This window comes from Pan troglodytes, chromosome 15 (genome assembly GCF_028858775.2).
Source record: "Pan troglodytes isolate AG18354 chromosome 15, NHGRI_mPanTro3-v2.0_pri, whole genome shotgun sequence".
Lineage (NCBI taxonomy): Eukaryota > Metazoa > Chordata > Mammalia > Primates > Hominidae > Pan > Pan troglodytes.
The window spans coordinates 65,841,817-65,866,979 of record NC_072413.2 but is presented as its reverse complement, the minus strand read 5'-3'; the positions used below and the strand labels follow the sequence as shown (position 1 = coordinate 65,866,979).

At 37.7% G+C, this 25,163-nt stretch overlaps 1 protein-coding gene across 14 annotated transcripts in view; it reads right to left on the bottom strand.

Moving 5' to 3' along the window:
- The window catches only part of RAD51B (RAD51 paralog B), a 914,255-nt gene that overhangs the window by 846,956 nt on the left and 42,136 nt on the right, over positions 1 to 25,163 (bottom strand). For 13 of the 14 annotated variants that reach the window (XR_010151168.1, XR_010151169.1, XM_016926252.4 and 10 more), the window contains exons 5-6: positions 21,914 to 22,050; positions 1,023 to 1,142 (exon numbers count right to left, since the gene is read on the bottom strand). Coding sequence is in view for 12 of the 14 variants with exons in the window: in XM_016926252.4 (XP_016781741.1) it covers positions 1,023 to 1,142; positions 21,914 to 22,050 (257 nt within the window). In the remaining 2 variants the exon portion in view is untranslated. Of the gene's footprint in view, positions 1 to 1,022; positions 1,143 to 21,913; positions 22,051 to 22,147; positions 22,246 to 25,163 lie in introns of all 14 variants that reach the window. The other variant, XM_063793610.1, reaches the window with a different exon arrangement.

The window sequence follows — 25,163 nt, the reverse complement described above, 5'->3', positions numbered from 1 at the left end:
AAGAAGAATTTATAAAATAGTCAATAAATTTAAGATAAAATAAATAAATAAAGGTATTGCAAAGGCTAAGCAACTTAAAAACAATAAACTATTCTTTCCTAAGTTACAGTAATGATTTGCAAGAATTCAGTAAACCTAACTTGTAGACATATCATACTTTTCTGGAAACAGAGCAAACTGTTTCTGTGTAGTTTCAGAATTCCTTGATTCTCCTAAGATAATGTTAACGCTCCAATTCTGGGGTAAAACTACTTGTGGTAGCCAGTCTGCAAAATGGCCCACACTTACTCCCTCCTCTTGGTATTTTGCATCCTTGTATAGGTCCCTCCCACAGTGTGCCAGACTTGATCTGTATGACCACAAGCATATGACAAGATCATGGTACTTTATTTCTGAGTGTGGGTTATAAAAGACTACAGCTTCCATCTTGGGTACTCTTTCACTTGCCCAGTCTCTCAGGTCACTTACTCTGAGGAAAGCAACTTGCTATGTTGTGATTTATGGAGAGGCCCAGATGGTAAGGAACAAAGGTCCCTTGCCCACTGCCAGCAAGAAACAGAGGGCTTCCAACAACTATATTAGGGAGCTTGGAAGCAGGTACTCCAGCTCCAGTCAAGCCTTAAGATAACTGCAGCCCTGGCCACCAGCTTGACTATAACCTCTTGAGCGACATTGAGCCAGAAACACCCAGCTAAGCTACTCCCAGACACTTAACCCTCAGAAACTATGTGAAATAATATGTATTTGCTGTTTTAAGCTACTAAACTGTGAGACAATTTGTTAATGAAACAATAGATAAATAATACACCACTTAATTAATTAAATATAAAACATTTTATTCATTTAATTTTTTTTTTCAAGAAAGACTTCAACCAAAAGGCTATAACAAAGAAGAACACTGAAAAAGTTACTCCACATAATTCTAACCTATAAAGACTTTTTTCACTTAGAAGCTGAAACATAAAAGATAAAACATAAACCTTCAACGCATTACTAAAAAATCAAAATCTAAAGCAGCATACCTTTGTAGAACTTCATCACAGGTGAGTTCCCGATAAAGATGAACTTTACTACTTGTCAAAAGTAACTTTTCTTCAGTGTTAAAATATCTGGGAAAACGGGATTCTGCTATTTCAACCAGTCTGTGGGTGAAAAAAATAGCACAAACGAAAACAGTCAATTCTACTTAAAGCCACATTGCTGAATCTCTAATTAATTTTACTTGAGAAACTCCTAAGCCTTATCAATAGAGCAGGTATAAGCAAAATGGCTAAATATACAGGTTTAGAATTAAGCTCTCTTTTGTAAGCACTAACAGAGGTTAGCAGTCAGAGCATGCAACCAGCAAGGGCTGTTGGATCTCATCTAATCTTGAGCAAACAACAATGTCTCTTGAGATTTATCTTTCTGGGATTAAATATGTTTTTTGTAAGTGATATTTAGAGTAGCAGCTATAAGATATGTTTACTAAATAAGAATGCTTTCATTTTCTTGAATGAAATAAGTATATTTGAACAAATATGGTATATTGCATTATAATAGATATCAGTAAGTCTTCATGTCTCATTCCAGAAAAATACACTTTCTCAATTGAAACAATTCATGCAAATTAATGCTATGCAATAATTCCTTGGTAAACAGAAAATTATGGCCCAAATAAATTAATGTTCCAATACTTTCTTAGTAAACAAAACATGATTTTCTAAACACTGAATTCTGGCCTCAAAGCCAGTTTAATACATGCAGTAGGCCAAACACAAGAGAGTGACAAGTTAAAATGCCATCATTCATATTATAAGATATGGAAAGCATTACTAGAAATTTCTCATATTTATGGTTAAAAATGTTAAAAATATAAGTCTTTGAGTTTAATCATCTCATTTCATTTTAAATGTTTTGAGTTTAACCATCACATTTCATTTTAAATGAAATGACATTTTATCAGCCCTAGTACTTAGCCATCCCAGGGGAACTGGGAGGAGAGGCTGTAAACTCGAAAACCATCCTATATTTTGTTTTCCATTTAGAGACTCAAAAGTACAAAAGAACAGTGTTTTCATTTCTAAATAGTTAGAGTTCTGAGAAGAGGCTGGGAACTTTAAAAAGATAACCAAAACAAGTCCTTACATTTGCTATGATCAGAAATAAAAGAGAAAAACCCAAAACAGGAAAAGAGAAGAGAGAACTTCAACAACTGTTTTTAAGTATATTTTTGAACAATTTGAAAAGAAAAATATACATAGCTAAGTTGAACAGGAAGAGGAAAAAATACTTCATGAATAAGGAATAGTACCAAAAGAGGTGTGAAGAGTGAGAATAAAATGGATCAAATAACCATCCAGGAAAAGAGCTTAAGAGAGGCACAGGGATTGAAATGGAAGAAGGAAATGAGGTAAGTGAGGAAATCAAGAAATGAGATGGCATTGGCACAGGCAGAGCAGCCAAATCCTGAGGGTTTGGGGGAAAATTTTTGATTAGGGAAACTATTTGCTGAGTTTAGTGCTGGTCAGAGAAGTCAGCTAAAAATCTCTGGCACTTAGAACCTACCAGTTTTTAACAGGATAGGTCTGGCAACATCTTCTAGAAACATGGAAATTTTTCAAAATTTGAATGCCCAGTTGATTAGGAACCAGATTGAGAGTACCTAGCTCATTAGCAACAAGAACTGAACAGCTGACAATTTTCTGGATTTCCACTAGTGGCTTCAGTAGTGAAAGGCTCTGGAACTTATTGCTGCTTTGCCACTGCTGAAGGCCTCACAAAAGGAATGGTGGTCAATGGATAGACATGAACAACCTTTGTTCATAGTTACCATGCTAAATAACTGTATTAAATGGATCATTTACACACCAATATGCTGTAATTTTGTTTCTCTAAATGTTTTTTATTTTATAATAAACATCTAAAAATATATAAATCAAAAACCAAATATAAATGCAGTATTTGACATGCCTCACATTCATCCTAGTAACTTCTTATGACAATCTTCATTGCAAAGATCTTTTTTGTTTAGGGCAAAAAACAGAAAATAACCTATCATTTGCTCCCAGACATTAATTACATAAAGTTTGAAAATAATGCCATCTAGTGGATATCTGTTTATAAAAAGCATTCTTTTCAAAATGAGCACTAAGATCCATTCATTCAACAAATATTTATTGAGGACCTACTATATGCCAGGCACTGTTCTGGGTGCTGAGAATATGGCAATGAACAACCACCACTACCAAAAGAAAAAGAAAAGCCCTTACCTCATGGGGTTTAAATTCTACTGAGGAAGACAAACAAATAAATATATATTATATATGAGGTAATAAGGCTGTAGAGGAAAATGAAGCAGGATGAGAGAATAGAATGTGACAGGTGGGGCTAGCGCTATTTTATATTTTATGTCAGGTGAACTGACAAAGCCTTATTAATAAGGTGACATTTGAGCAAAAGCTTAAAAGAGATAAGAAAATGAACCATGTGGATACCCAGTGAAACAGCACACAAGAATAGAGAATTATAACAAGTGCAAAAGCTTACATGTGGAAAGATGCCTGGTGTGTCTGAGAAACAACAAAGAGACTAAAGTATCTGGAACACAGAGAGTAAGAGGGAGAATAAAAGAAAACAAGGAGCTAGCCAAGGCCAAGATCACATAAGACCTTTAGGTCTGTGGGGTTTTTTTTGTTTTTTTTTGTTTTTTTTTTGCTAAAGTGGTATTTTTTTTTTTTTTTTTTTTTAGCTTTTATTTAGCAAAATAGGAAGCCTAGAAGCAGGAACAACATGATCTGACTTCTTTTTTTAAAAGGACTGCTCTAACTGCCCAATGGAGAAGAGGCTTGGGCAAGAATGAAAGCAAGGAGATCAGCTAGCACAGATAAGAGCTGGTAGTGACCAGTTAAGAGCTGGTAGTGACCTCACCCAGGGAAGTAACAGGTCAAGTGATGAGAAGTAACTAGACTCAAGATATAGTTCAAAAGAGGAGCTGAAAGAATTTCTTGGCCGGGCGCGGTGGCTCACGCCTGCAATCCCAGCACCCTGGGAGGCCAAGGCAGGTGGATCACCTGAGGTCAGGAGTTCAAGACCAGCCTGGCCAACATGGCAAAACCCCATCTCTACTAAAAATACAAAAATTAGCCAGGTGTGGTGACGGGCGCCTGTAATCCCAGCTACTCGGGAGGCTGAAGCAAGAGAATCGCTTGAATCTGGGAGATGGAGGTTGCAGTGAGCCAAGATCACGCCACTGCACTCAGCCTAGGCAACAGAGTGAGGCTCCGTCTCAAAAAAAAAAAAGAAAGAATTTCTTGACTAACTGGGTGAGTGTCTAGAAGAATGGAATCACAACTTTATTGAAGCAGAAAAGACAAGATTCAGATAAAGGTTTTGGTTATTGGTGTTATTTGCATGTTTTATTTCCTTCATGGGGGAAACAAAAATGCAGTTTTGGACATATCAGGAAATCCATGTATGTAAACCTATCCAAGTTCCATGCCATTACGCAAATGAATATGAATCTGAAGTTCATGGGAAAGCTCAGAATTCAGATATCAATAGGAGTTACAGCCTATAAAAGATTTTAAAGATCATAAGACTAGATGATATTAGGGATTGAGTACAGATATAGAAGAGAAAAGGTCCTAGGACTGAGTTCTGGGATTCCCCAAAGCCTAGAAGTTAAAATGATGAGGAGGATCCAGCAAAAGGGACTGAGAGGAGGAGGTGACCAAGAAGGTAGGTGTAAAAGAAGAGAGAATGGTTCCAAGAAGCCAAGTGGGCTGGGCATGGTGGCTCATGCCTATAATCCCAACACTTTAGGAGGCCAAGGCAGGAGGATCTCTTGAGCCCAGAAGTTTAAGACCAACCAGGGCAACATACCAAAACCTTATCTGTACTAAAAATTAAAAAATTAGCTGGGCATGGTGGCATATGCCTGTGGTCCCAGCTACTCGAGAGGCTGAGGTGAGAGGATTGCTTGAGTCTGAGGGGTCAAAGCTGCAGTGAACCATGATAGCACCACTGTACTCCAGCCTGGGTGACAGAGTTAGGTGAGAACCTGTCTAAAAAAATAAATAGTCAAGGGAAGAAAGCTTTTCAAGAAAAAGAGAGTGATCAACTCTTTCGAATGCTGCTATTGGGTTGGATAAAATTTTTTAAATCAGTTGCATTATAGAGCTGGAAACTTAAGCCTGGATAGAGTGAACTCAAGAGAGAATGAAAGAAGGGATTTCCACTATAGCCCACAAAGGATTAACTGGTACACGAATTGCACTAAAATAATAAGTAGAAAATCAGACAGAATACATGAAATAAGAGTTTTCAGGTACTGAACAATAGAAAGCTTGAGACTGTAATCCTTGAGAGAAAGGAAACAAACACAATGAGCTTACAATCACCTCAGTTTGCTCCAGAGGCAGTTTCCAGGCTGCAACACAAGAAAGGGAAAGCAAACAGAGCCTGGTAGACAACCTGAGTTGAGGAGATGGGGATCGGAGTTTGGGAAAACTAAGGTGGCTAGAACTTATGGGGCAGAGTACCAGAGAGGAAGCAGGTGTGCAGAGTGAGCACTGCAAAGATCTGCAGAGAGGGCCACTTGAGAACTAATCTGCACATGTGTGAAGGGAAACTACCTGAGGTTGAGGAAAGAACCACCAGAAAGTATCAGACTGAACACTTCCTAGTGCCCACACAGGGTGAGAACAGTTCGGGTTTACACAAGATGAAGAATAAAGAGACCTTATTATACACTGGGCATTGGGCAGAATTTTCAGAAGGATTTTACCTTAGTAGTGAAGCTAAATAAGTTTCAGAATAAAAAACCACAGTCATGTGCTGCATAACGACATTTCAGTCAATGATGCATCACTTATACAACAGTGGTCCCATAAGCTTATATAGTATATTTTTACAATACCTTTCCTTTGTTTAGATACACAAATACTTACCATTGTGTTGTAATTGCCTATTCAATACAGTAACATGCTGTACAGGTTCATAGCCTAGAAGCAATAGGCTATACCATATAGTCTAGGTGCGCAGTAGGCTATATCATCTAGGTTCATGTAAGTACACTGTAGGGTGTTCATACAACAATGAAATTGCCTAACAATGCATTTCTCAGAACATATCCCAATTGTTAAGCGAAGCATGACTGTACCTGGGATTTTTCCATAACAACATAGAAAAGCAACCTGCAAAAGGATCAAACTAATACTAAAATGTACCTTAAAACAAAACCTAACACTCTTTAAAGACATATGTTAAAATCCAGCACCCACCAACAACGTAAAATTTACAATGTTTAACATCGAATTGAAAAATTACCAGACAAGTAAAGGAAGAGGAAAAGATCCATTACCAGGAGAAAAATCAGTCAATAAAAACAGATTTAAAAAATTATATATATGATGGCATTCATGGATAAAAACCTCAAAACGGCTATTATTAATCTTCCACATTTGCTCAAGGAGGTAAATAAAGCAGGGGTTGTCAAACTGTGCACTATGGCCCATTGCCTGTTTTTGTCAATAGAGTTTTATTAGAACACAGACATATTTTTAATATTCTGTTTGACAAAATAGAAGCACTTCTACTACATTCTGAAGTACAACCATTGTCTCAAGGAAAAACATCTGTACAATTGGGTTCTCAGACTAAGAAGTCACTTTTTCCATAGGAGACCATTTTTACTTGAAAGAATGATTGATAGATAAGTTATGGTTTTTCTGACTTAAGTATTTGGTAGACGTTTTCTCAAAATGAGCAAAGTAAGCCTGACACTTCAAGAAAAACAAGTGGCAATATTTATTGCCAATGATAAAATTCAAGCTTTTAATGAAAAATCAGATTCCTAAAAAACTTACATCTGCTACCATGAGTTTGACTGCATCCCAATACTTAAATACTTTTTGTTCAGATCAGTGGAGATACTAATGAAATTTTTTTATATTGAGTAATAAAATGTGTCAACATTTAGAACTCCATAAGACAGTGAACCAATATTTTCTGAGTGATAAATGCATAATATTACAAAATCACGCATAGGTAAATATCCATTAAGAGCCTAAGACAGATGAATAGATTTTAATGTAACTGTAGAAAAAATGCAATAATATGGTTTCAGATTCTATATCACAACTAACCTCTAAGCAACTATTACTCAATTCCTGGTGTAGTATCAAAGAAGAATATCTTTAATTATCTGAAGAGACTATTAAAATATTCCTCCCTTTCCAACTATAACCAGTATAAGGCCAGATCTTCATATCTCAACCAAAACAACAGATTGCAACAGACTGAATGCAGAAGCAGATATTAGAATCAGGCTGTCTTCTATTAAGTCAGACACTAAAGAGATTTGCAAAAACATAAAACAACGCCACCCTTTTCTCACTTTTTTTAGTCAAAAATGTATTTATTTTCCATAAAAAATACATGTAAAGTCCAGGTGCAGTGGCTCACATCTGTAGTCCCAGCTACTCAGGAGGCTGAGGCAGGAGGCTCTCTTAATTCCGGGAGCTGGAGGTTACAGTGAACTATGATCATGTCACTGCACTCCAGCCTGGGTGACAGAGCGAGGCCCTGTCTCTTAAAAAAAAACAAAAAACAAACAAAAAATATATGACGGTCAGTTTTCTGTCAACTTGGCTAGTCCGCAGTCTCCTGTTATTCAATCAAACACTAATCTATGCATTGTTATGAAAGGATTTTGTAGATGTCATTAATGTCCATAAACAGATGACTTTAAGTACTAGAGATTATCCTACATAATCTGGGTGGGCTAATTCAATCACTTGAAAAGCCTTAACAGCAGAGCTGAGACTTCCTTTAAAAAGATGAAATTCCACCTATGGACTACAGCTTAGGCCCTTGCCTGAGAGTTCTAGCCTGCCCTTTCCAACAGCCTGCCCTATGGATTTCAGACAACTCCACATCTGCATATGCCAATTCTTTGCAATAACTCTCTTAATATATGTTCTACTGGTTCTATTTTTCTAATGGAGCCCTGTTTGGTACAATATGCTAACATGTAATGGCCAGGCACAGTGGCTCACACCTGTAATCCCAGGACTTTGGGAGGCTGAGATGAACAGATCACTTGAGGTCAGGAGTTCGAGACCAGCCTGGCCAACATGGCGAAACCCCGTCTTTAATTTAAAAATTCAAAAATTAGCCAGGCATGGTGGCAGGCGCACTGGTGGGCACCTGTAATTGCAACTATTCGGGAGGCTGAGTAAGGAGAATCACTTGAACCCAGGAAGTGGAGGTTATAGTGAACCAAGATCACACCACTGCACTCAAGCCCGGCGACAGTGAGACTCCATCTCAAAAACAAAAACAAACACACAAAAAAACACACACCATGTAATGGACTTACTGCATAATAGATAATAGTTAAATATTCTTTAAATTTTCCAGTTTAAATTCCTAATATGATAAATATCAATTGATATAATCCACCTAAAGAGTTTAAGGGCCCTGAAAATTAAAACTTTAAAAACTACAGCCATAAAGCAAAATCTGAAAGATCAACCACCAAAGAAATCATAGATAACAAAAGATAGCATAACCAAAGTTGAAAGATAAATTATAGAATTATAGCCTAGGAAAAAAATCATATAAACATAAATATCCATAATACACAAAGTATTTCTATATATCAATAAGAAAAAATGGACAAAGTGTATTTCTAGGTAATTTGCCAAAGAAATATAAATGGACAATGAATATATGAAAAGATGTTGGTTCACAATAGTTAAAACAATGAGCTATCACTTTTTTCCCATAAGTATGACAAAATTAAAGAAACTAAAAACAGTGATGAAGGCTCTCAAAGTACTATTGGTTGAGATACAATTATGTACAATATTTCTAGAGGAGAATGTGGCAGTTTATACAAAAATTTAAAATATATCCTTAATGGATTTCTGATGGATTAAAGATATTGACATAAAAGATAAAACTATAACTATATTAGGAAAAAACTGTAAGACAATATCTTGATAACTAATAGTGGGGGAAAACTTGTTAATTAAGATCTGAAAACCAATACCATTAGGCAACAACTTCAAATTTACAAATTTCTGGCCAGGCATGGTGGCTTATGCTTGGAATTCAAGCACTTTGGGAGGCGGAAGCAGGAGGGCTGCTTGAGCCCAGGAGTTCGAGACCAGTTTGGGCAAGATGGTGAGACCCCAGCTCTACAAAAAAATTTTTTTAATTAGCCAGGCGTGGTAGCACACGTCTACAGTCCCATCTATTTGGGAGGCTAAAGCAAGGGGATCCCTTGTACCCAGTAAGTTGAGACAGCAGTGAGCTATGATTGTGCCACTGCACTCTAGCCTGAGTGAAACCTCGTCTCTAATAAATTTTTTTAAATTATAAATTTCTCTTCAATAAAGGACACTACAAAGATGACAGATAACAGAGCAGGAGGAGATATTTTCAAAGTGTAAAACTGACAAACAATATCTAGAAGACACACAAAAAGCTTCTGCAAATCAAGAATAAAAAGACTAGAAGCCCAATGGGAAATGGGATAAAGATAGATTCATAGACAGAAAGCCCAAATGTCAAACAGGCATTACTGAATGAATGAATGAAAACACTACTTGGATCCTTTCTCGGAGTCAATCATTTTTTCCAACCACAGTTCAGTGGAAAGAGGATATGAGTTCACCTCTCAGCTATCTTATTAGCCATATGATCTTGGGCAAATCACATGGTTTCTGAGTCCCATTTTGCTTATTTCTAAAATGAAGATCATAATACCCCGCTCCTTACCTGACAGTGCTGCTGTATGCATCAACTGAGATGAATGTCAATTATATCATGCTGCAAAATGCTCTAATTTATAAAATATTATTTATAGGATTATCAGTCTTAATGACCCTCACATTACAGAATGGCTAGCATCCCTGGACCACATCTATTTATTACTGTAAAAAAAAAAATTTCTTCTTGCACCCCCCTACAAATTCCCAAAATACCTACTAAAGGGGAAACTGTCTGCCTTACTCCCTCAACTGATAACTACTAATTCATAAAATGGAAGTAGTACCATTCTAAAGGGCCATGCTGTCAGAAAAGCTACCTTTATACTCTTAGTCCATCAAACCCCAAAACAATATCCCTGAAAACCTATTAAGAGCTTTATTTCTAAAATCTCCTTCCTCCCTGGATGAATCATTTGCATATCAATTGCTAGTGGAGATGTCCTGAGGTAAAACACCACCGACTTCCCAACTTCCCCTTCCATATCATCTAACTTAGCCTAACCCTACAATCCACTCTCAATGTCCCACTGCCCAGAACCACTCATTTCTGATAGACAAATAATGCTAACTATCAATCCCACAATCAAAGGATTTACTGTGGTAGAATGCCTCAGAAAATGGTTAGAAGTGCTCCTCTTTTAAAAGAAAAAGAAGTTCTAGGCCACATTTTAGTTTTTCTTTTGCCATCAAATCTCACCTTGCAAGTGACTATCTATGCCTTAATTTGGACCTGATAGCTACAATGCACTTTAAAGATTCCAATTCTGGAAAGAGTTAACTGCTCATGGATACAGATAGACTTCTTTCGTAATCAGTTCCAGAATCAAAAGGCATATGTCAATTAAGGAGCAAAACCCTGTACAAAATTATTAGTTCCCTATGTGACTTCATAGCTCTTATATAAAAGGAAAAATAAAAGCTTTTCATTAGTGACCACATGCCAACTTGAAATAAAACATATGCTTAATGTAAAAAGTTTTCCAAAATCTTAGTTAAAATATAGCATCATAAATATGCTAAAATGTAGGCTTATTGCTTCTCAAAGCTTCTTGTACATACGTACTATATCTCTGTTCATTCATTCAATATGTATTACTGAATATAATGATATGAATCTATTAATTCATTACAGATTCCAGAATATTCCAAACCTTTGTTACAGTAATAAGTACTTATGACTAATTCTACTTTCTATCTGAGAAACTTTTCAGGATCTCCCTCCCCACTAATTCACCTAGATTCACAAATGATAAGGCAGCTGGAACTGAACTGAGGAAAACCTACCCAGTGTCATGAAACCATCTCAAAAAATTGATTAAGAGGGAATTTATCTCCCCTATTGTTTCTTTCTGGGTCAAAGATTCCAAATTTATACCAACAAGCAAATATGTCAATATGTCAATGGTCTTAAGACCACACTGGTATTACCTTCAGAATCAGCCTGAGTCATGGCTGGCCACTACCACTCCCTGCTATGCCTCCAATTTTATATACAAATCCAGAAAGAATGACACTCTAAATACAGCTGTATGGCGCATAATAATGGGGATATGTACTGAGAAATGTGTCATTAGGCAATTTCACTATTGTGCGAACATCATAAAGTGTACTTCTACAAACCTAGATAGTATAGCCTACTACACACTGAGGCTATATGGTATAGCCTATTGCTCCTAGGCTACAAACCTGTGCAGAGTGTTACTGTACTGAATATTGTAGGCAATTGTAACACAGTGACAAATATCTTTGTATCTAAACTTTAATAAGATACAGAAAAATTACGGTATTATAATCTTATGCAACCACCATCTTATATGCAATCCATCCTCGACTGAAATGTTGTTATGTAGCACATGACTGTAGTTTGCTAGGTATTAAAGATAACTATCTGTGGGGAACTTGGCACCCTGAGAGGTGACATGCACACCAAATACAGCAGCTTCCTCAGATCTAAGCTTAGCCATTGCTCCCACACACTACCAATACAAGTACCTCTCCTTTGTATACTAAGTTATAATATTTACAATTTCACATTTTAGTGATTATTTGATTAATGTCTTCCTCCCTTGCTGGACTAATTGTCTTCCCAATTTTCAAAGCTTTTCTGATTTCATTACAACTCAGGAATATCCACTTCTACCTCCTAAAATTCCAGTCCTATATCCTACCTCCTCAGGTTCCCACCTTCCAGAGTCCTGGCTCTCATCTCTTACTTCCCTACATCCCTCAGTTTTTCTCACATGCTTATTGATCCCCTTCAATTTGCAGTTCTAAGACCCAACTTTATTTTCCTTTATCCATTTTATTTCTCCAAAAACATTATTTCAGTACTCCTATTACTATTTGCCATCCATATTACCTTCATTTTTTATTCTTAACCCACAGTTCCATCTTTTTGTAACTGTCTCTAATACGGACAATATATTGTTAATTCAGTTCATGTAAACTGGAATTCTCATGGTTGCCAAAATTTTCATAGACTAGAATATGGGGATGGGTCACTGGATTAATCTATTTATCTACATTCTCAAGGTATATACAAGCATATGGTGCCTAAGACTATATGAGATCTTAAGCAGAAGTCCAGTAGGTTAAAAAACAAACAAACAAAAAAACAGCAGATCTTCTCTGGATCAATCAGAAGAGGATCTAGATCTTTGCCTGAATAGCATTCCCCTCTCCCCAAGGCAGTCCCTGTAACTCAGTCTGGTTAGTGCCAGGCTACACAATTATCTAATTCAAGGGTGTCCAACTTTGATATCCTTGGGCCCCAGAGGAAGAAAAAGAATTGTCTAGGGCCACATATAAAATACACTAACACTAATGATAGCTGATGGGCTTTAAAAAAAAAAATCACAAAAAAAGTCATAACGCTTTAAGAAAGTTTATGAATTTGTTGGGCCACATTCAAAGCCATCCTGGGCTGTATGCGGCCCACGGGCTGCGGGTTCAACAAACCTGTTAAAATTGTTAAATAGTCTGGAGATACAATTGCAGTCTATGATGAACAAGCATGACTAACAACTATTTTAGATTACTATCTTCTAAAAGACATGTAAAATAAATTGGTTAGTGCATTGCTTCTAAAAATAGAACTGACCTTTCCAAAGTGCTTTTAAGTATATCATCTCCTGGGTTTTCTTCTTGTTTTCTTTAATACTTTTTTTAATTAATTTATTTATTATTATTATACTTTAAGTTTTAGGGTATATGTGCACAATGTGCAGGTTAGTTACATATGTATACATGTGCCATGCTGCTGCGCTGCACCCACTAACTCGTCATCTAGCATTAGGTATATCTCCCAATGCTATCCCTCCCCCCTCCCCCCACCCCACAACAGTCCCCAGAGTGTGATGTTCCCCTTCCTGTGTCCATGTGTTCTCATTGTTCAATTCCCACCTATGAGTGAGAATATGCGGTGTCTGGTTTTTTGTTCTTGCGATAGTTTACTGAGAATGATGATTTCCAATTTCATCCATGTCCCTACAAAGGACATGAACTCATCACTTTTTATGGCTGCATAGTATTCCATGGTGTATATGTGCCACACTTTCTTAATCCAGTCTATCATTGTTGGACATTTGGGTTGGTTCCAAGTCTTTGCTATTGTGAATAGTGCCACAATAAACATACGTGTGCATGTGTCTTTATAGCAGCATGATTTATAGTCCTTTGGGTATATACCCAGTAATGGGATGGCTGGGTCAAATGGTATTTCTAGTTCTAGATCCCTGAGGAATCGCCACACTGACTTCCACAATGGTTGAACTAGTTTACAGTCCCACCAACAGTGTAAAAGTGTTCCTATTTCTCCACATCCTCTCCAGCACCTGTTGTTTCCTGACTTTTTAATGATTGCCATTCTAACTGGTGTGAGATGGTATCTCATTGTGGTTTTGAGTTGCATTTCTCTGATGGCCAGTGATGGTGAGCATTTTTTCATGTGTTTTTGGCTGCATAAATGTCTTCTTTTGAGAAGTGTCTGTTCATGTCCTTCGCCCACTTTTTGATGGGGTTGTTTGTTTTTTTCTTGTAAATTGTTTGAGTTCATTGTAGATTCTGGATATTAGCCCTTTGTCAGACGAGTAGGTTGCGAAAATTTTCTCCCATTTTGTAGGTTGCCTGTTCACTCTGATGGTAGTTTCTTTTGCTGTGCAGAAGCTCTTTAGTTTAATTAGATCCCATTTGTCAATTTTGGCTTTTGTTGCTATTGCTTTTGGTGTTTTAGACATGAAGTCCTTGCCCATGCCTATGTCCTGAATGGTAATGCCTAGGTTTTCTTCTAGGGTTTTTATGGTTTTAGGTCTTACATTTAAGTCTTTAATCCATCTTGAATTGATTTTTGTATAAGGTGTAAGGAAGGGATCCAGTTTCAGCTTTCTATATATGGCTAGCCAGTTTTCCCAGCACCATTTATTAAATAGGGAATCCTTTCCCCATTGCTTGTTTTTCTCAGGTTTGTCAAAGATCAGATAGTTGTAGATATGCGGCATTATTTCTGAGGGCTCTGTTCTGTTCCATTGATCTATATCTCTGTTTTGGTACCAGTACCATGCTGTTTTGGTTACTGTAGCCTTGTAGTATAGTTTGAAGTCAGGTAGTGTGATGCCTCCAGCTTTGTTCTTTTGGCTTAGGATTGACTTGGCGATGCGGGCTCTTTTTTGGTTCCATATGAACTTTAAAGTAGTTTTTTCCAATTCTGTGAAGAAAGGCATTGGTAGCTTGATGGGGATGGCATTGAATCTGTAAATTACCTTGGGCAGTATGGCCATTTTCATGATATTGATTCTTCCTACCCATGAGCATGGAATGTTCTTCCATTTGTTTGTATCCTCTTTTATTTCCTTGAGCAGTGGTTTGTAGTTCTCCTTGAAGAGGTCCTTCACATCCCTTGTAAGTTGGATTCCTAGGTATTTGATTCTCTTTGAAGCAATTGTGAATGGGAGTTCACTCATGATTTGGCTCTCTGTTTGTCTGTTGTTGGTGTATAAGAATGCTTGTGATTTTTGTACATTGATTTTGTATCCTGAGACTTTGCTGAAGTTGCTTATCAGCTTAAGGAGATTTTCGGCTGAGACAATGGGGTTTTCTAGATATAAAATCATGTCGTCTGCAAACAGGGACAATTTGACTTCCTCTTTTCCTAATTGAATACCCTTTATTTCCTTCTCCTGCCTAATTGCCCTGACCAGAACTTCCAACACTATGTTAAATAGGAGTGGTGAGAGAGGGCATCCCTGTCTTGTGCCAGTTTTCAAAGGGAATGCTTCCAGTTTTTGCCCATTCAGTATGATGTTGGCTGTGGGTTTGTCATAGATAGCTCTTATTATTTTGAAATACGTCCCATCAATACCTAATTTATTGAGAGTTTTCAGCATTAAGGGCTGTTGAATTTTGTCAAAGGCCTCTTCTGCATCTATTGAGATAATCATGTGGTTTTTGTCTTTGGTTCTGTTTATATGCTGGATTACATTTATTGATTTGCATATATTGAACCAGCCTTGCATCCCAGGGATGAAGCCCACTTGATCATGGTGGATAAGCTTTTTGATGTGCTGCTGGATTCGGTTTGCCAGTATTTTATTGAGGATTTTTGCATCAATGTTCATCAAGGATATTGGTCTAAAATTCTCTTTTTTGGTTGTGTCTCTGCCCAGCTTTGGTATCAGGATGATGCTGGCCTCATAAAATCAGTTAGGGAGGATTCCCTCTTTTTCTATTGATTGGAATAGTTTCAGAAGGAATGGTACCAGCTCCTCCTTGTACCTCTGGTAGAATTCGGCTGTGAATCCATCTAGTCCTGGACTCTTTTTGGTTAGTAAGCTATTGATTACTGCCACAATTTCAGATCCTGTTATTGGTCTATTCAGAGATTCAGCTTCTTCCTGGTTTAGTCTTGGGAGAGTGTATGTGTACAGAAGTTTATCCATTTCTTCTAGATTTTCTAGTTTATTTCCGTAGAGGTGTTTGTAGTATTCTCTGATGGTAGTTTGTATTTCTGTGGGATCGGTGGTGATATCCCCTTTATCATTTTTTATTGCATCTATTTGATTCTTCTCTCTTTTTTTCTTTATTAGTCTTGCTAGCAGTCTATCAATTTTGTTGATCCTTTCAAAAAACCAGCTCCTGGATTCATTAATTTTTTGAAGGGTTTTTTGTGTCTCTATTTCCTTCAGTTCTGCTCTGATTTTAGTTATTTCCTGCCTTCTGCTAGCTTTTGAATGTGTTTGCTCTTGCTTTTCTAGTTCCTTTAATTGTGATGTTAGGCTGTCAGTTTTGGATCTTTCCTGCTTTCTCTTGTGGGCATTTAGTGCTATAAATTTCCCTCTACACACTGCTTTGAATGCGTCCCAGAGATTCTGGTATGTTGTGTCTTTGTTCTCGTTGGTTTCAAAGAACATCTTTATTTCTGCCTTCATTTTGTTATGTACCCAGTAGTCATTCAGGAGCAGGTTGTTCAGTTTCCATGTAGTTGAGTGGTTTTGAGTGAGATTCTTAATCCTGAGTTCTAGTTTGATTGCACTGTGGTCTGAGAGATAGTTTGTTATAATTTCTGTTCTTTTACATTTGCTGAGGAGAGCTTTACTTCCAAGTATGTGGTCAATTTTGGAATAGGTGTGGTATGGTGCTGAAAAAAATGTATATTCTGTTGATTTGGGGTGGAGAGTTCTGTAGATGTCTATTAGGTCTGCTTGGTGCAGAGCTGAGTTCAATTCCTGGGTATCCTTGTTGACTTTCTGTCTTGTTGATCTGTCTAATGTTGACAGTGGGGTGTTAAAGTCTCCCATTATTAATGTGTGGGAGTCTAAGTCTCTTTGTAGGTTGCTCAGGACTTGCATTATGAATCTGGGTGCTCCTGTATTGGGTGCATATATATTTAGGATAGTTAGCTCTTCTTGTTGAATTGATCCCTTTACCATTATGTAATGGCCTTCTTTGTCTCTTTTGATCTTTGTTGGTTTAAAGTCTGTTTTATCAGAGATTCAGATTGCAACCCCTGCCTTTTTTTGTTTTCCATTTGCTTGGTAGATCTTCCTCCATCCTTTTATTTTGAGCCTATGTGTGTCTCTGCACGTGAGATGGGTTTCCTGAATACAGCACACTGATGGGTCTTGACTCTTTATCCAATTTGCCAGTCTGTGTCTTTTAATTGGAGCATTTAGTCCATTTACATTTAAAGTTAATATTGTTATGTGTGAATTTGATCCTGTCATTATGATGTTAGCTGGTTATTTTGCTCGTTAGTTGATGCAGTTTCTTCCTAGTCTCGATGGTCTTTACATTTTGGCATGATTTTGCAGCAGCTAGTACCGGTTGTTCCTTTCCATGTTTAGTGCTTCCTTCAGGAGCTCTTTTAGGGCAGACCTGGTGGTGACAAAATCTCTCAGCATTTGCTTGTCTGTAAAGGATTTTATTTCTCCTTCACTTATGAAGCTTAGTTTGGCTGGATATGAAATTCTGGGTTGAAAATTCTTTTCTTTAAGAATGTTGAATATTGGCCCCCACTCTCTTCTGGCTTGTAGAGTTTCTGCCCAGAGATCCGCTGTTAGTCTGATGGGCTTCCCTTTGAGGGTAACCCGACCTTTCTCTCTGGCTGCCTTAACATTTTTTCCTTCATTTCAACTTTGGTGAATCTGACAATTATGTGTCTTGGAGTTGCTCTTCTTGAGGAGTATCTTTGTGGCGTTCTCTGTATTTCCTGAATCTGAATGTTGGCTTGCCTTGCTAGATTGGGGAAGTTCTCCTGGATAATATCCTGCGGAGTATTTTCCAACTTGGTTCCATTCTCCCCGTCACTTTCAGGTACACCAATCAGACGTAGATTTGGTCTTTTCACATAGTCCCATATTTCTTGGAGGCTTTGCTCATTTCTTTTTATTCTTTTTTCTCTAAACTTCCCTTCTCGCTTCATTTCATTCCTTTCATCTTCCATCGCTGATACCCTTTCTTCCAGTTGATTGCATCGGCTCCTGAGGCTTCTGCATTCTTCACATAGTTCTCAAGCCTTGGTTTTCAGCTCCATCAGCTCCTTTAAGCACTTCTCTGTCTTGGTTATTCTAGTTATACATTCTTCTAAATTTTTTTCAAAGTTTCCAACTTCTTTGCCTTTGGTTTGAATGTCCTCCCGTAGCTCGGAGTAATTTGATCATCTGAAGCCTTCTTCTCTCAGCTCGTCAAAGTCATTCTCCATCCAGCTTTGTTCCGTTGCTGGTGAGGAACTGCGTTCCTTTGGAGGAGGAAAGTCGCTCTGCTTTTCAGAGTTTCCAGTTTTTCTGCTCTGTTTTTTCCCCATCTTAGTGGTTTTATCTACTTTTGGTCTTTGATGATGGTGATGTACAGATGGGTTTTTGGTGTGGATGTCCTTTCTGTTTGTTAGTTTTCCTTCTAACAGACAGGACCCTCAGCTGCAGGTCTGCTGGAGTACCCGGCCGTGTGAGGTGTCAGTCTGCCCCTGCTGAGGGGTACCTCCCAGTTAGGCTGCTCAGGGGTCAGGGGTCAGGGACCCACTTGAGGAGGCAGTCTGCCCGTTCTCAGATCTCCAGCTGCGTGCTGGGAGAACCACTGCTCTCTTCAAAGCTGTCAGACAGGGACATTTAAGTCTGCAGAGGTTACTGCTGTCTTTTTGTTTGTCTGTGCCCTGCCCCCAGAGGTGGAGCCTACAGAGGCAGGCAGGCCTCCTTGAGCTGTGGTGGGCTCCACCCAGTTCCAGCTTCCTGGCTGCTTTGTTTACCTAAGCAAGCCTGGGCAATGGCAGGTGCCCCTCCCTGAGCCTCGCTGCCGCCTTGCAGTTTGATCTCAGACTGCTGTGCTAGCAATCAGTGAGACTCCATGGGCGTAGGACCCTCTGAGCCAGGTGCGGGATATAATCTCCTGATGCTCTGTTTTTTAAGCCCGTCGGAAAAGCGCAGTATTCGGGTGGGAGTGACCCGATTTTCCAGGTGCCGTCTGTCACCCCTTTCTTTGACTCGGAAAGGGAACTCCCTGACCCCTTGCACTTCCCAAGTGAGGCAATGCTTCGCCCTGCTTCGGCTCGTGCGTGGTGCAGGCACCCACTGACCTGCGCCCACTGTCTGGCACTCCCTAGTGAGATGAACCCGGTACCTCAGATGGAAATGCAGAAATCACCCGTCTTCTGTGTCGCTCATGCTGGGAGCTGTAGACCAGAGCTGTTCCTATTCGGCCATCTTGGCTCCTCCCTCTTTAATACATTTTAAACCTAAGTAGTTTGTATTTATTCCCCCTTTGATTTCTCTTTCCTTCTTAGTAAAAAGATATCTAGATATTTATAGGAAGAAATTATTTTCAACTTTTTCTCACGTACCCTAAATTCTATATATGTGAATCCTTTAATCCTTCATCATATTAATCCTTTAAACACTTTCTCATTTGTGCTGGTTAGCCGGCTAGCTTTGTAAGCACAAAGTGGAGACAATGTGAACACATACAGAGCTACAACATAGTCCTTTTTGCATCTCATATTTCCCTGCCTTACCTCTTCTCTAAGTCCAGAAACAGCTGAGGCTGGGACAGAAACTGTTAATTACCAATCCAATATCCATTTCCACTTCTTCCTCGCTATGAGAGCCCCAGTTTTATTCAGGCAGCAATATTAACCAGACAACTCATCATGATTGTTACGACGATCTTCTCCCCTCACTTTCCCAGCCTCTTTTTACATATAGAGGTGACTCAGTGAGAAATCTACAAGAGGACTACAGGCAACAAAAAGGAAATCCACGGATGGGAGGAGGCAGATATTATGAATAAAAGTACACTTTCCTGATAAAAGATATAGCTGGCCCTTTTTCTTCACACTGACTTGAGCACAGAATGAATCCAGTGTCTGAAAATGTGCATGCCCTAGGTCTCTCTGTCATCACTGAGACCTGAGTGACCCAGTGCCAGCAACCACCTACTCAGGTCTTGTTATATGAGAGAAATAAACCTCTTTTTGTTTAAGCTACTGTTCTTTGGATACTCAGTTATCTGCAGCAGTAAGCTTTCCTAACCCATTGACCAACCTTTCCTGATAATTCCAAATAGGGGTTAAGCTGTCCTGTAACAGAATGAATGAAATGTGATCAGACACTACAGGGCCAGTTCCATTCTATGACCCACCATGACAAACTAGAAGGTAGTATAAGAATGCCAAATCTGGCATATATATTGGAGAGCATTCATATTTTTTATTCTACTTGGCCCTATCACCAGACCTCAAAATCCATTCCATGTGTGAGCCAGATGATCACTCATTTTAAGCCTTGTGGAGAATGGAATAAAAAACCAAATACAATATAAAGTTCAACCCCTATTCTCAAATGACCTTCATAAGAGCTCCTTGTGAACTATGCAACGTAATTCCAACAAAGGAGCTAAAATATTACCTCTTCATTTTCCAACCTGCCTCTGATGTAAATACCAACATGCACATTGGCAGAAAAAGATATGAAGGAGAAATAAGTAAATATGGGGGATTCAAAAAGTAAATAATTAAGGCTCTACACAAAGACAAAAAACATAAGACTCTCCACAAATTCATTTGGAAAATGCAGACAAGTCACCTGCTAGTCTTCTGTATGTATGCTGATATCACCCAATTCATTGATAAGGTTTTTACACTGCTCTGAACTGTAATACTGGTAATATTATTTATTGCATGGTAATAAAATATCATGCAACAGTTTCCTCCTTAAGAAGACATCCTAAACTCTGTTTTGTATGTGGTGCAAAGAAAGCAGAAATCCATTACAGTGAACTGAACTGCTGTTATAAAAATAATCTTAATCTTTGAATTCTTTACCCAAATTCCCCAGGACCTTTGTAAGAGCTATTTGAACATTAGCTATTTATGACATAACTGGCTATTTAATACCTCCTTGGCTTGTTAGTCAAAGGCTAGTCATTGGCATTTTAAAGAGTACTTGGACAATTTGAGTGAACCAGTCTTTACCAGCTTTAATCTCAAATATATTTTCATGTTCAAATTTCCAGTAGTCTCAATGTTTATTCTTCTGTTCTTTTTTTTAACCATTTATTTAAGTCAAGATCCAAATAAGTTAATCACACAGCAATTGATCAATAAGGCTTTTAAATCTGTTTTAATCCAAAGTTTCCCCTTCCAACTATTTTTTAATCTTACAATTTATTTGTTACAGAAACCAAGTTGTTTGTTCTGTTATTTCCCACAGTTTGGATTCTGCTAATTGCATTTTCTAGAGCAGTTTGATGTGTTCCTCTCTTCTCTAGCTAGGTTGTAAATTGGTGGCTGGATCTGAAGCCTTGATCACATTCAAATTTGATTGTTCTTCCATCAGAAAGTACCCCAGTGACTCGTCATCTTTTTGTGATGTTAAATGCCTAGATCCATTAGATTGTCAGAGTTTGTAATTTGGTGATATTCTATCATTCCTTATTCATTTACTACTGGGATACATTTATAAAAAGACCAATTTAGGCCAGGCACAGTGGCTCACACCTGTAATCCCAGCACTTTGGGAGGCCAAGGCAGGCGGATCACAAGGTCAGGAGTTCAAGAGCAGTCTGGCCAATAAGGTGAAACACTGTCTCTACTAAAAATACAAAAATTAGCTAGGCCTGGTGGCAGGGCGCCTGTAATCCCAGCTACTCAGGAGGCTGAGACAGGAGAATCGCTTGAACCCGGGAGGCGGAGGTTGCAGTGAGCTGAGATCCTGCCACTGAACTCCAACCTGTGCGACAGAGAGAGACTCCATCTCAAAAAAAAAAAAAAAAAAAGCCAGGCACAGTGGCTCACGCCTATAATCCCAGCACTTTGGGAGGCCAAGGTGGGCAGATCACTTGAGGCCAGAAGTTCAATACCAGCTTGGCCAACATGGTGATACCCTGTCTCTACTAAAAATAGAATAATCAGCCAGGTGTGGTGGTGCATACCTGTAGTCCCAGCTACTCGGGAGGCTGAGGCAGGAGAATCACTTGAACCCAAGAGGTGGAGATTGCCATGAGCCCAGATCGTGCCACTGCACTCCAGCCTGGCAACAGAGCAAGACTCCATCTCAAAAAAAAAAAAAGGCAGGGGGGAGGGGTAGTAAATGTTAACCTATGTGTAAATGTTTCATGCTGTATATAAGTTACAAAAGTAAAACATTATAATAGAAAATAAAATCTCATACCTTTCAGCACTAAATGCAGACTCTGTGTCAATGTACACCACAGCTCCTTCTAATCCTCCCATGTTGGTGGGTAATGTAGCCAAAATGCTCATCATTATACAAAACTGAGTTTTTCCACAACCTGGTGGACCTGTAATCTAAAAAAAAAAAAAAAAAAAGTTATTTAGATAAACATCACAAGCCAGTCAAAGCAAAATCCTTTTAAGACTTTGCCATATATGCAGTCCAACTAACCTGGGTTCCCAGGAGAGAATTAAGCCCAAGACAGCCATTGTATGGAATGAATTAACTTCTCCCCTCTGCATCTGAATTGGCACTAGTTATGTACCATCCTTGGAGGAATTGAGAAAATAGTCACTCAAATCATCCACTGTATTTTGTAGTTCAGATGAGAAACTTTTAGTTGAGAAAGGCTGAAACATTCACTCATTTATACCATCATAACTTGGCATTCTATACCTTTTCCTCATGAAGATATTTATAATAAGACCTTAAAATATTTAAGAGTCTTTAATAAATGGTTGAGCATTTGTTAAAAATTAGCATTTCAAAACAATGTTGCACTAGTCCCATTAAGGGCTACTTTAATCCATATTTTTAAGAGTATTTAGGGGTGAAGGGTACTGATGTACACAATTTATTTTCAAACAGTTCAGCAAATAAAAATGTGTATGTGTGTGCATATATGTGTGTAGAAAGAGAAATAAAGCAAATTTATTGCTTTATAAACAACTGTTGAGTTTAGGTGATTCCTACTTTGAAATGTCTGTTTTGAAATCTTCATTGGCAGAAAACTATTTTGAGATTATAAAAGTTGAAATCAAAAGAGTATAGACAGGAAATAATAGGAAATTAATTATATCCATATTCAAGTGTAACTAGAAGTAGTTTGGCTCTGTGTCCCCATCCAAATCTCAGGTTGAATTGTAATCCCCAGTACTGGAGGAGGGGGCCTGGTGGGAGGTGATTAGATCATGGTGGCAGTTTCCCTCTTGCTGTTCTCATGATAGTGAGTTCTCACAAGATCTGATGGTTTAAAAGTGTGTGGCACTTTCTCTTTCTCTCTCTCTCTCTCTCTCCTGTTCTGCCATAGTAAGATGTCTCTCTCTCTCCTGTTCCGCCATAGTAAGATGTCTCTGTCTGTCTCTCTCTCTCTCTCCTGTTCTGCCATAAGATGTGCTTGCTTCCCCTGTAAGTTTCCTGAGGCCTCCCAACCATGCCTCCTGTTAAGCCTGCAGAACTGTGAGTCGATTACACCTCTCTTCTTCATAAATTACCCAGTCTCAGGTAGTTCTTTATAGCAATGTGAGAATGAACTAATACAGTAGTTAACAAAATTAATTTGAAAATGTTTAGAAATATCTCCTTTAAACACATTTGTCACATTAGTTGTGGCGCCCAAATTTTTAGAACCAATGCACTATTTCTTTGTGAAAATAACACTAAAGAACTTTTTTTTTAACATTGAGAGGAAGGGGAGAGGAGAGGAAGGGAAAAGAAAAAAAAATCTAAGAGAGGGAAAAAAGTCTGGGCTAAAACTAAGACATACAATAAAGAAACTGTCTCAGATACATTATGAAGTAGGAAGAAATAAGTAGGAGTGATTCATGAGTCTAAATCATCTAGATATGTGGTTCTCAGATTTGAGTGAGCATCAGAATCACCTGGAAAGCTTGTTAACCAGCATTTCTGGTTCAGTAGGTCTGGGTTATGGCCTGAGAATTTCCATCGCTAGTAAGTTCCCAGGTAATGCTGATGTTATTATATACTTTGAGAACCACTGTTTCAGAATTTAGTCTAAAGGTAAACTTCATTTATCAAAGTTCAACCTTAAAACACAAATGTTTAGCACACGCCTGTAATCCCAGAGGCTGAGGCAAGACAATCACTTGAGCCCAGGAGTTCTAGACCAGCCAGAGCAACAAAGCAAGACCATGTCTCAAAAAAAAAAAAAAAAAAAAAAAAATTCCCATATTTAAAACTATGTGCTCGTTTATAATCTTTACAATGATCATTTAGACTTTAAGAATAAATAATTACTCCTGTCAATAATAGCTTGCCAGATTATGAGAGATCAGTAAAGAGAGTTCTCCAAACTTATTTGACCACATACCCCAACAAACCAGCCAAAAAAAGCAATCAAAACAAAATTTAGTACAGCCCTCCAATATATGCATATTTATTATAAACATACTATTTTACTAATATGTCCTATAGAGTATAAAACACACACAAAGTATGAATTAAAAATTATAAACATTAAAAATCATTTTATAATATTTATTACTTATATAAAAGATCTGTTTGTTCTCATAAAAGCTTACCATTTTTAGTAGAGCAATGATAATAATGAAAATAATAAGAAACCAAATTGTATCTTTAAAAAATAATAATGTAAATATTTTGTGATTCGGTGATTGAAATGTCAGGTCCTAAGTTCCACTTATTTCAGTACTTAATTGTAAGCTGAGAAGGGGATAATTACAAAGATGCAGGGATTGAAATTAAAGAAATACATCATTTGTTGGACTTAACTAAATTACTACTTGCATTTTTCAATACCTTCCATCAATTATGCAAAAGTTTTTCTTGATCTTCCTTCACGTCAATTGATTGTTCTTGCAGACGAATCAAAACATGTCACATTTTAACATTTTTAACAACTGGTTTAAAAACTCACTGAAACTTTTTTTTTTTTTGCTTACATTTATTTAGTTTTACTGAAGTATGACCATCAGCCAGAAAAGTACACAAATCACATCTGAGCAGTTTGATGAATTTCTACCACGATACTCATTTGCCACCAGATATGTATCATGGGTTTTGCTTGTTTTAATATTTTTAATTGATAAATAATAATATATATTTATGGAGTTCAATATGATGATATTTTGAAATATGTTTATAGTACACCGTAGAATGGTTAAATCAAGCTAATTAACATATCTATCACTTCATATACTTATCTTTTTTTTGGTGGGAACATTTAAAATCTACTCTTTTAGCAATTTGAAATATACAACATTATTACTAACTATAGTTACCATGCTGTACAATAAATCACCAAAATTTATTCCTACTGTCTAATAAACTTGAGACCCTTTTACCAACATCTCTCCTTCCCCTATTCCCCCTTCCCCCCGCTGACTGAAACTCTATTTGTAACATTTTTGAAGAGTATACAAAATATTTTTCCAAGTATTTTTTAAGAGTGCAGATAAATTTTCATAAGACACACATATCTTTGACA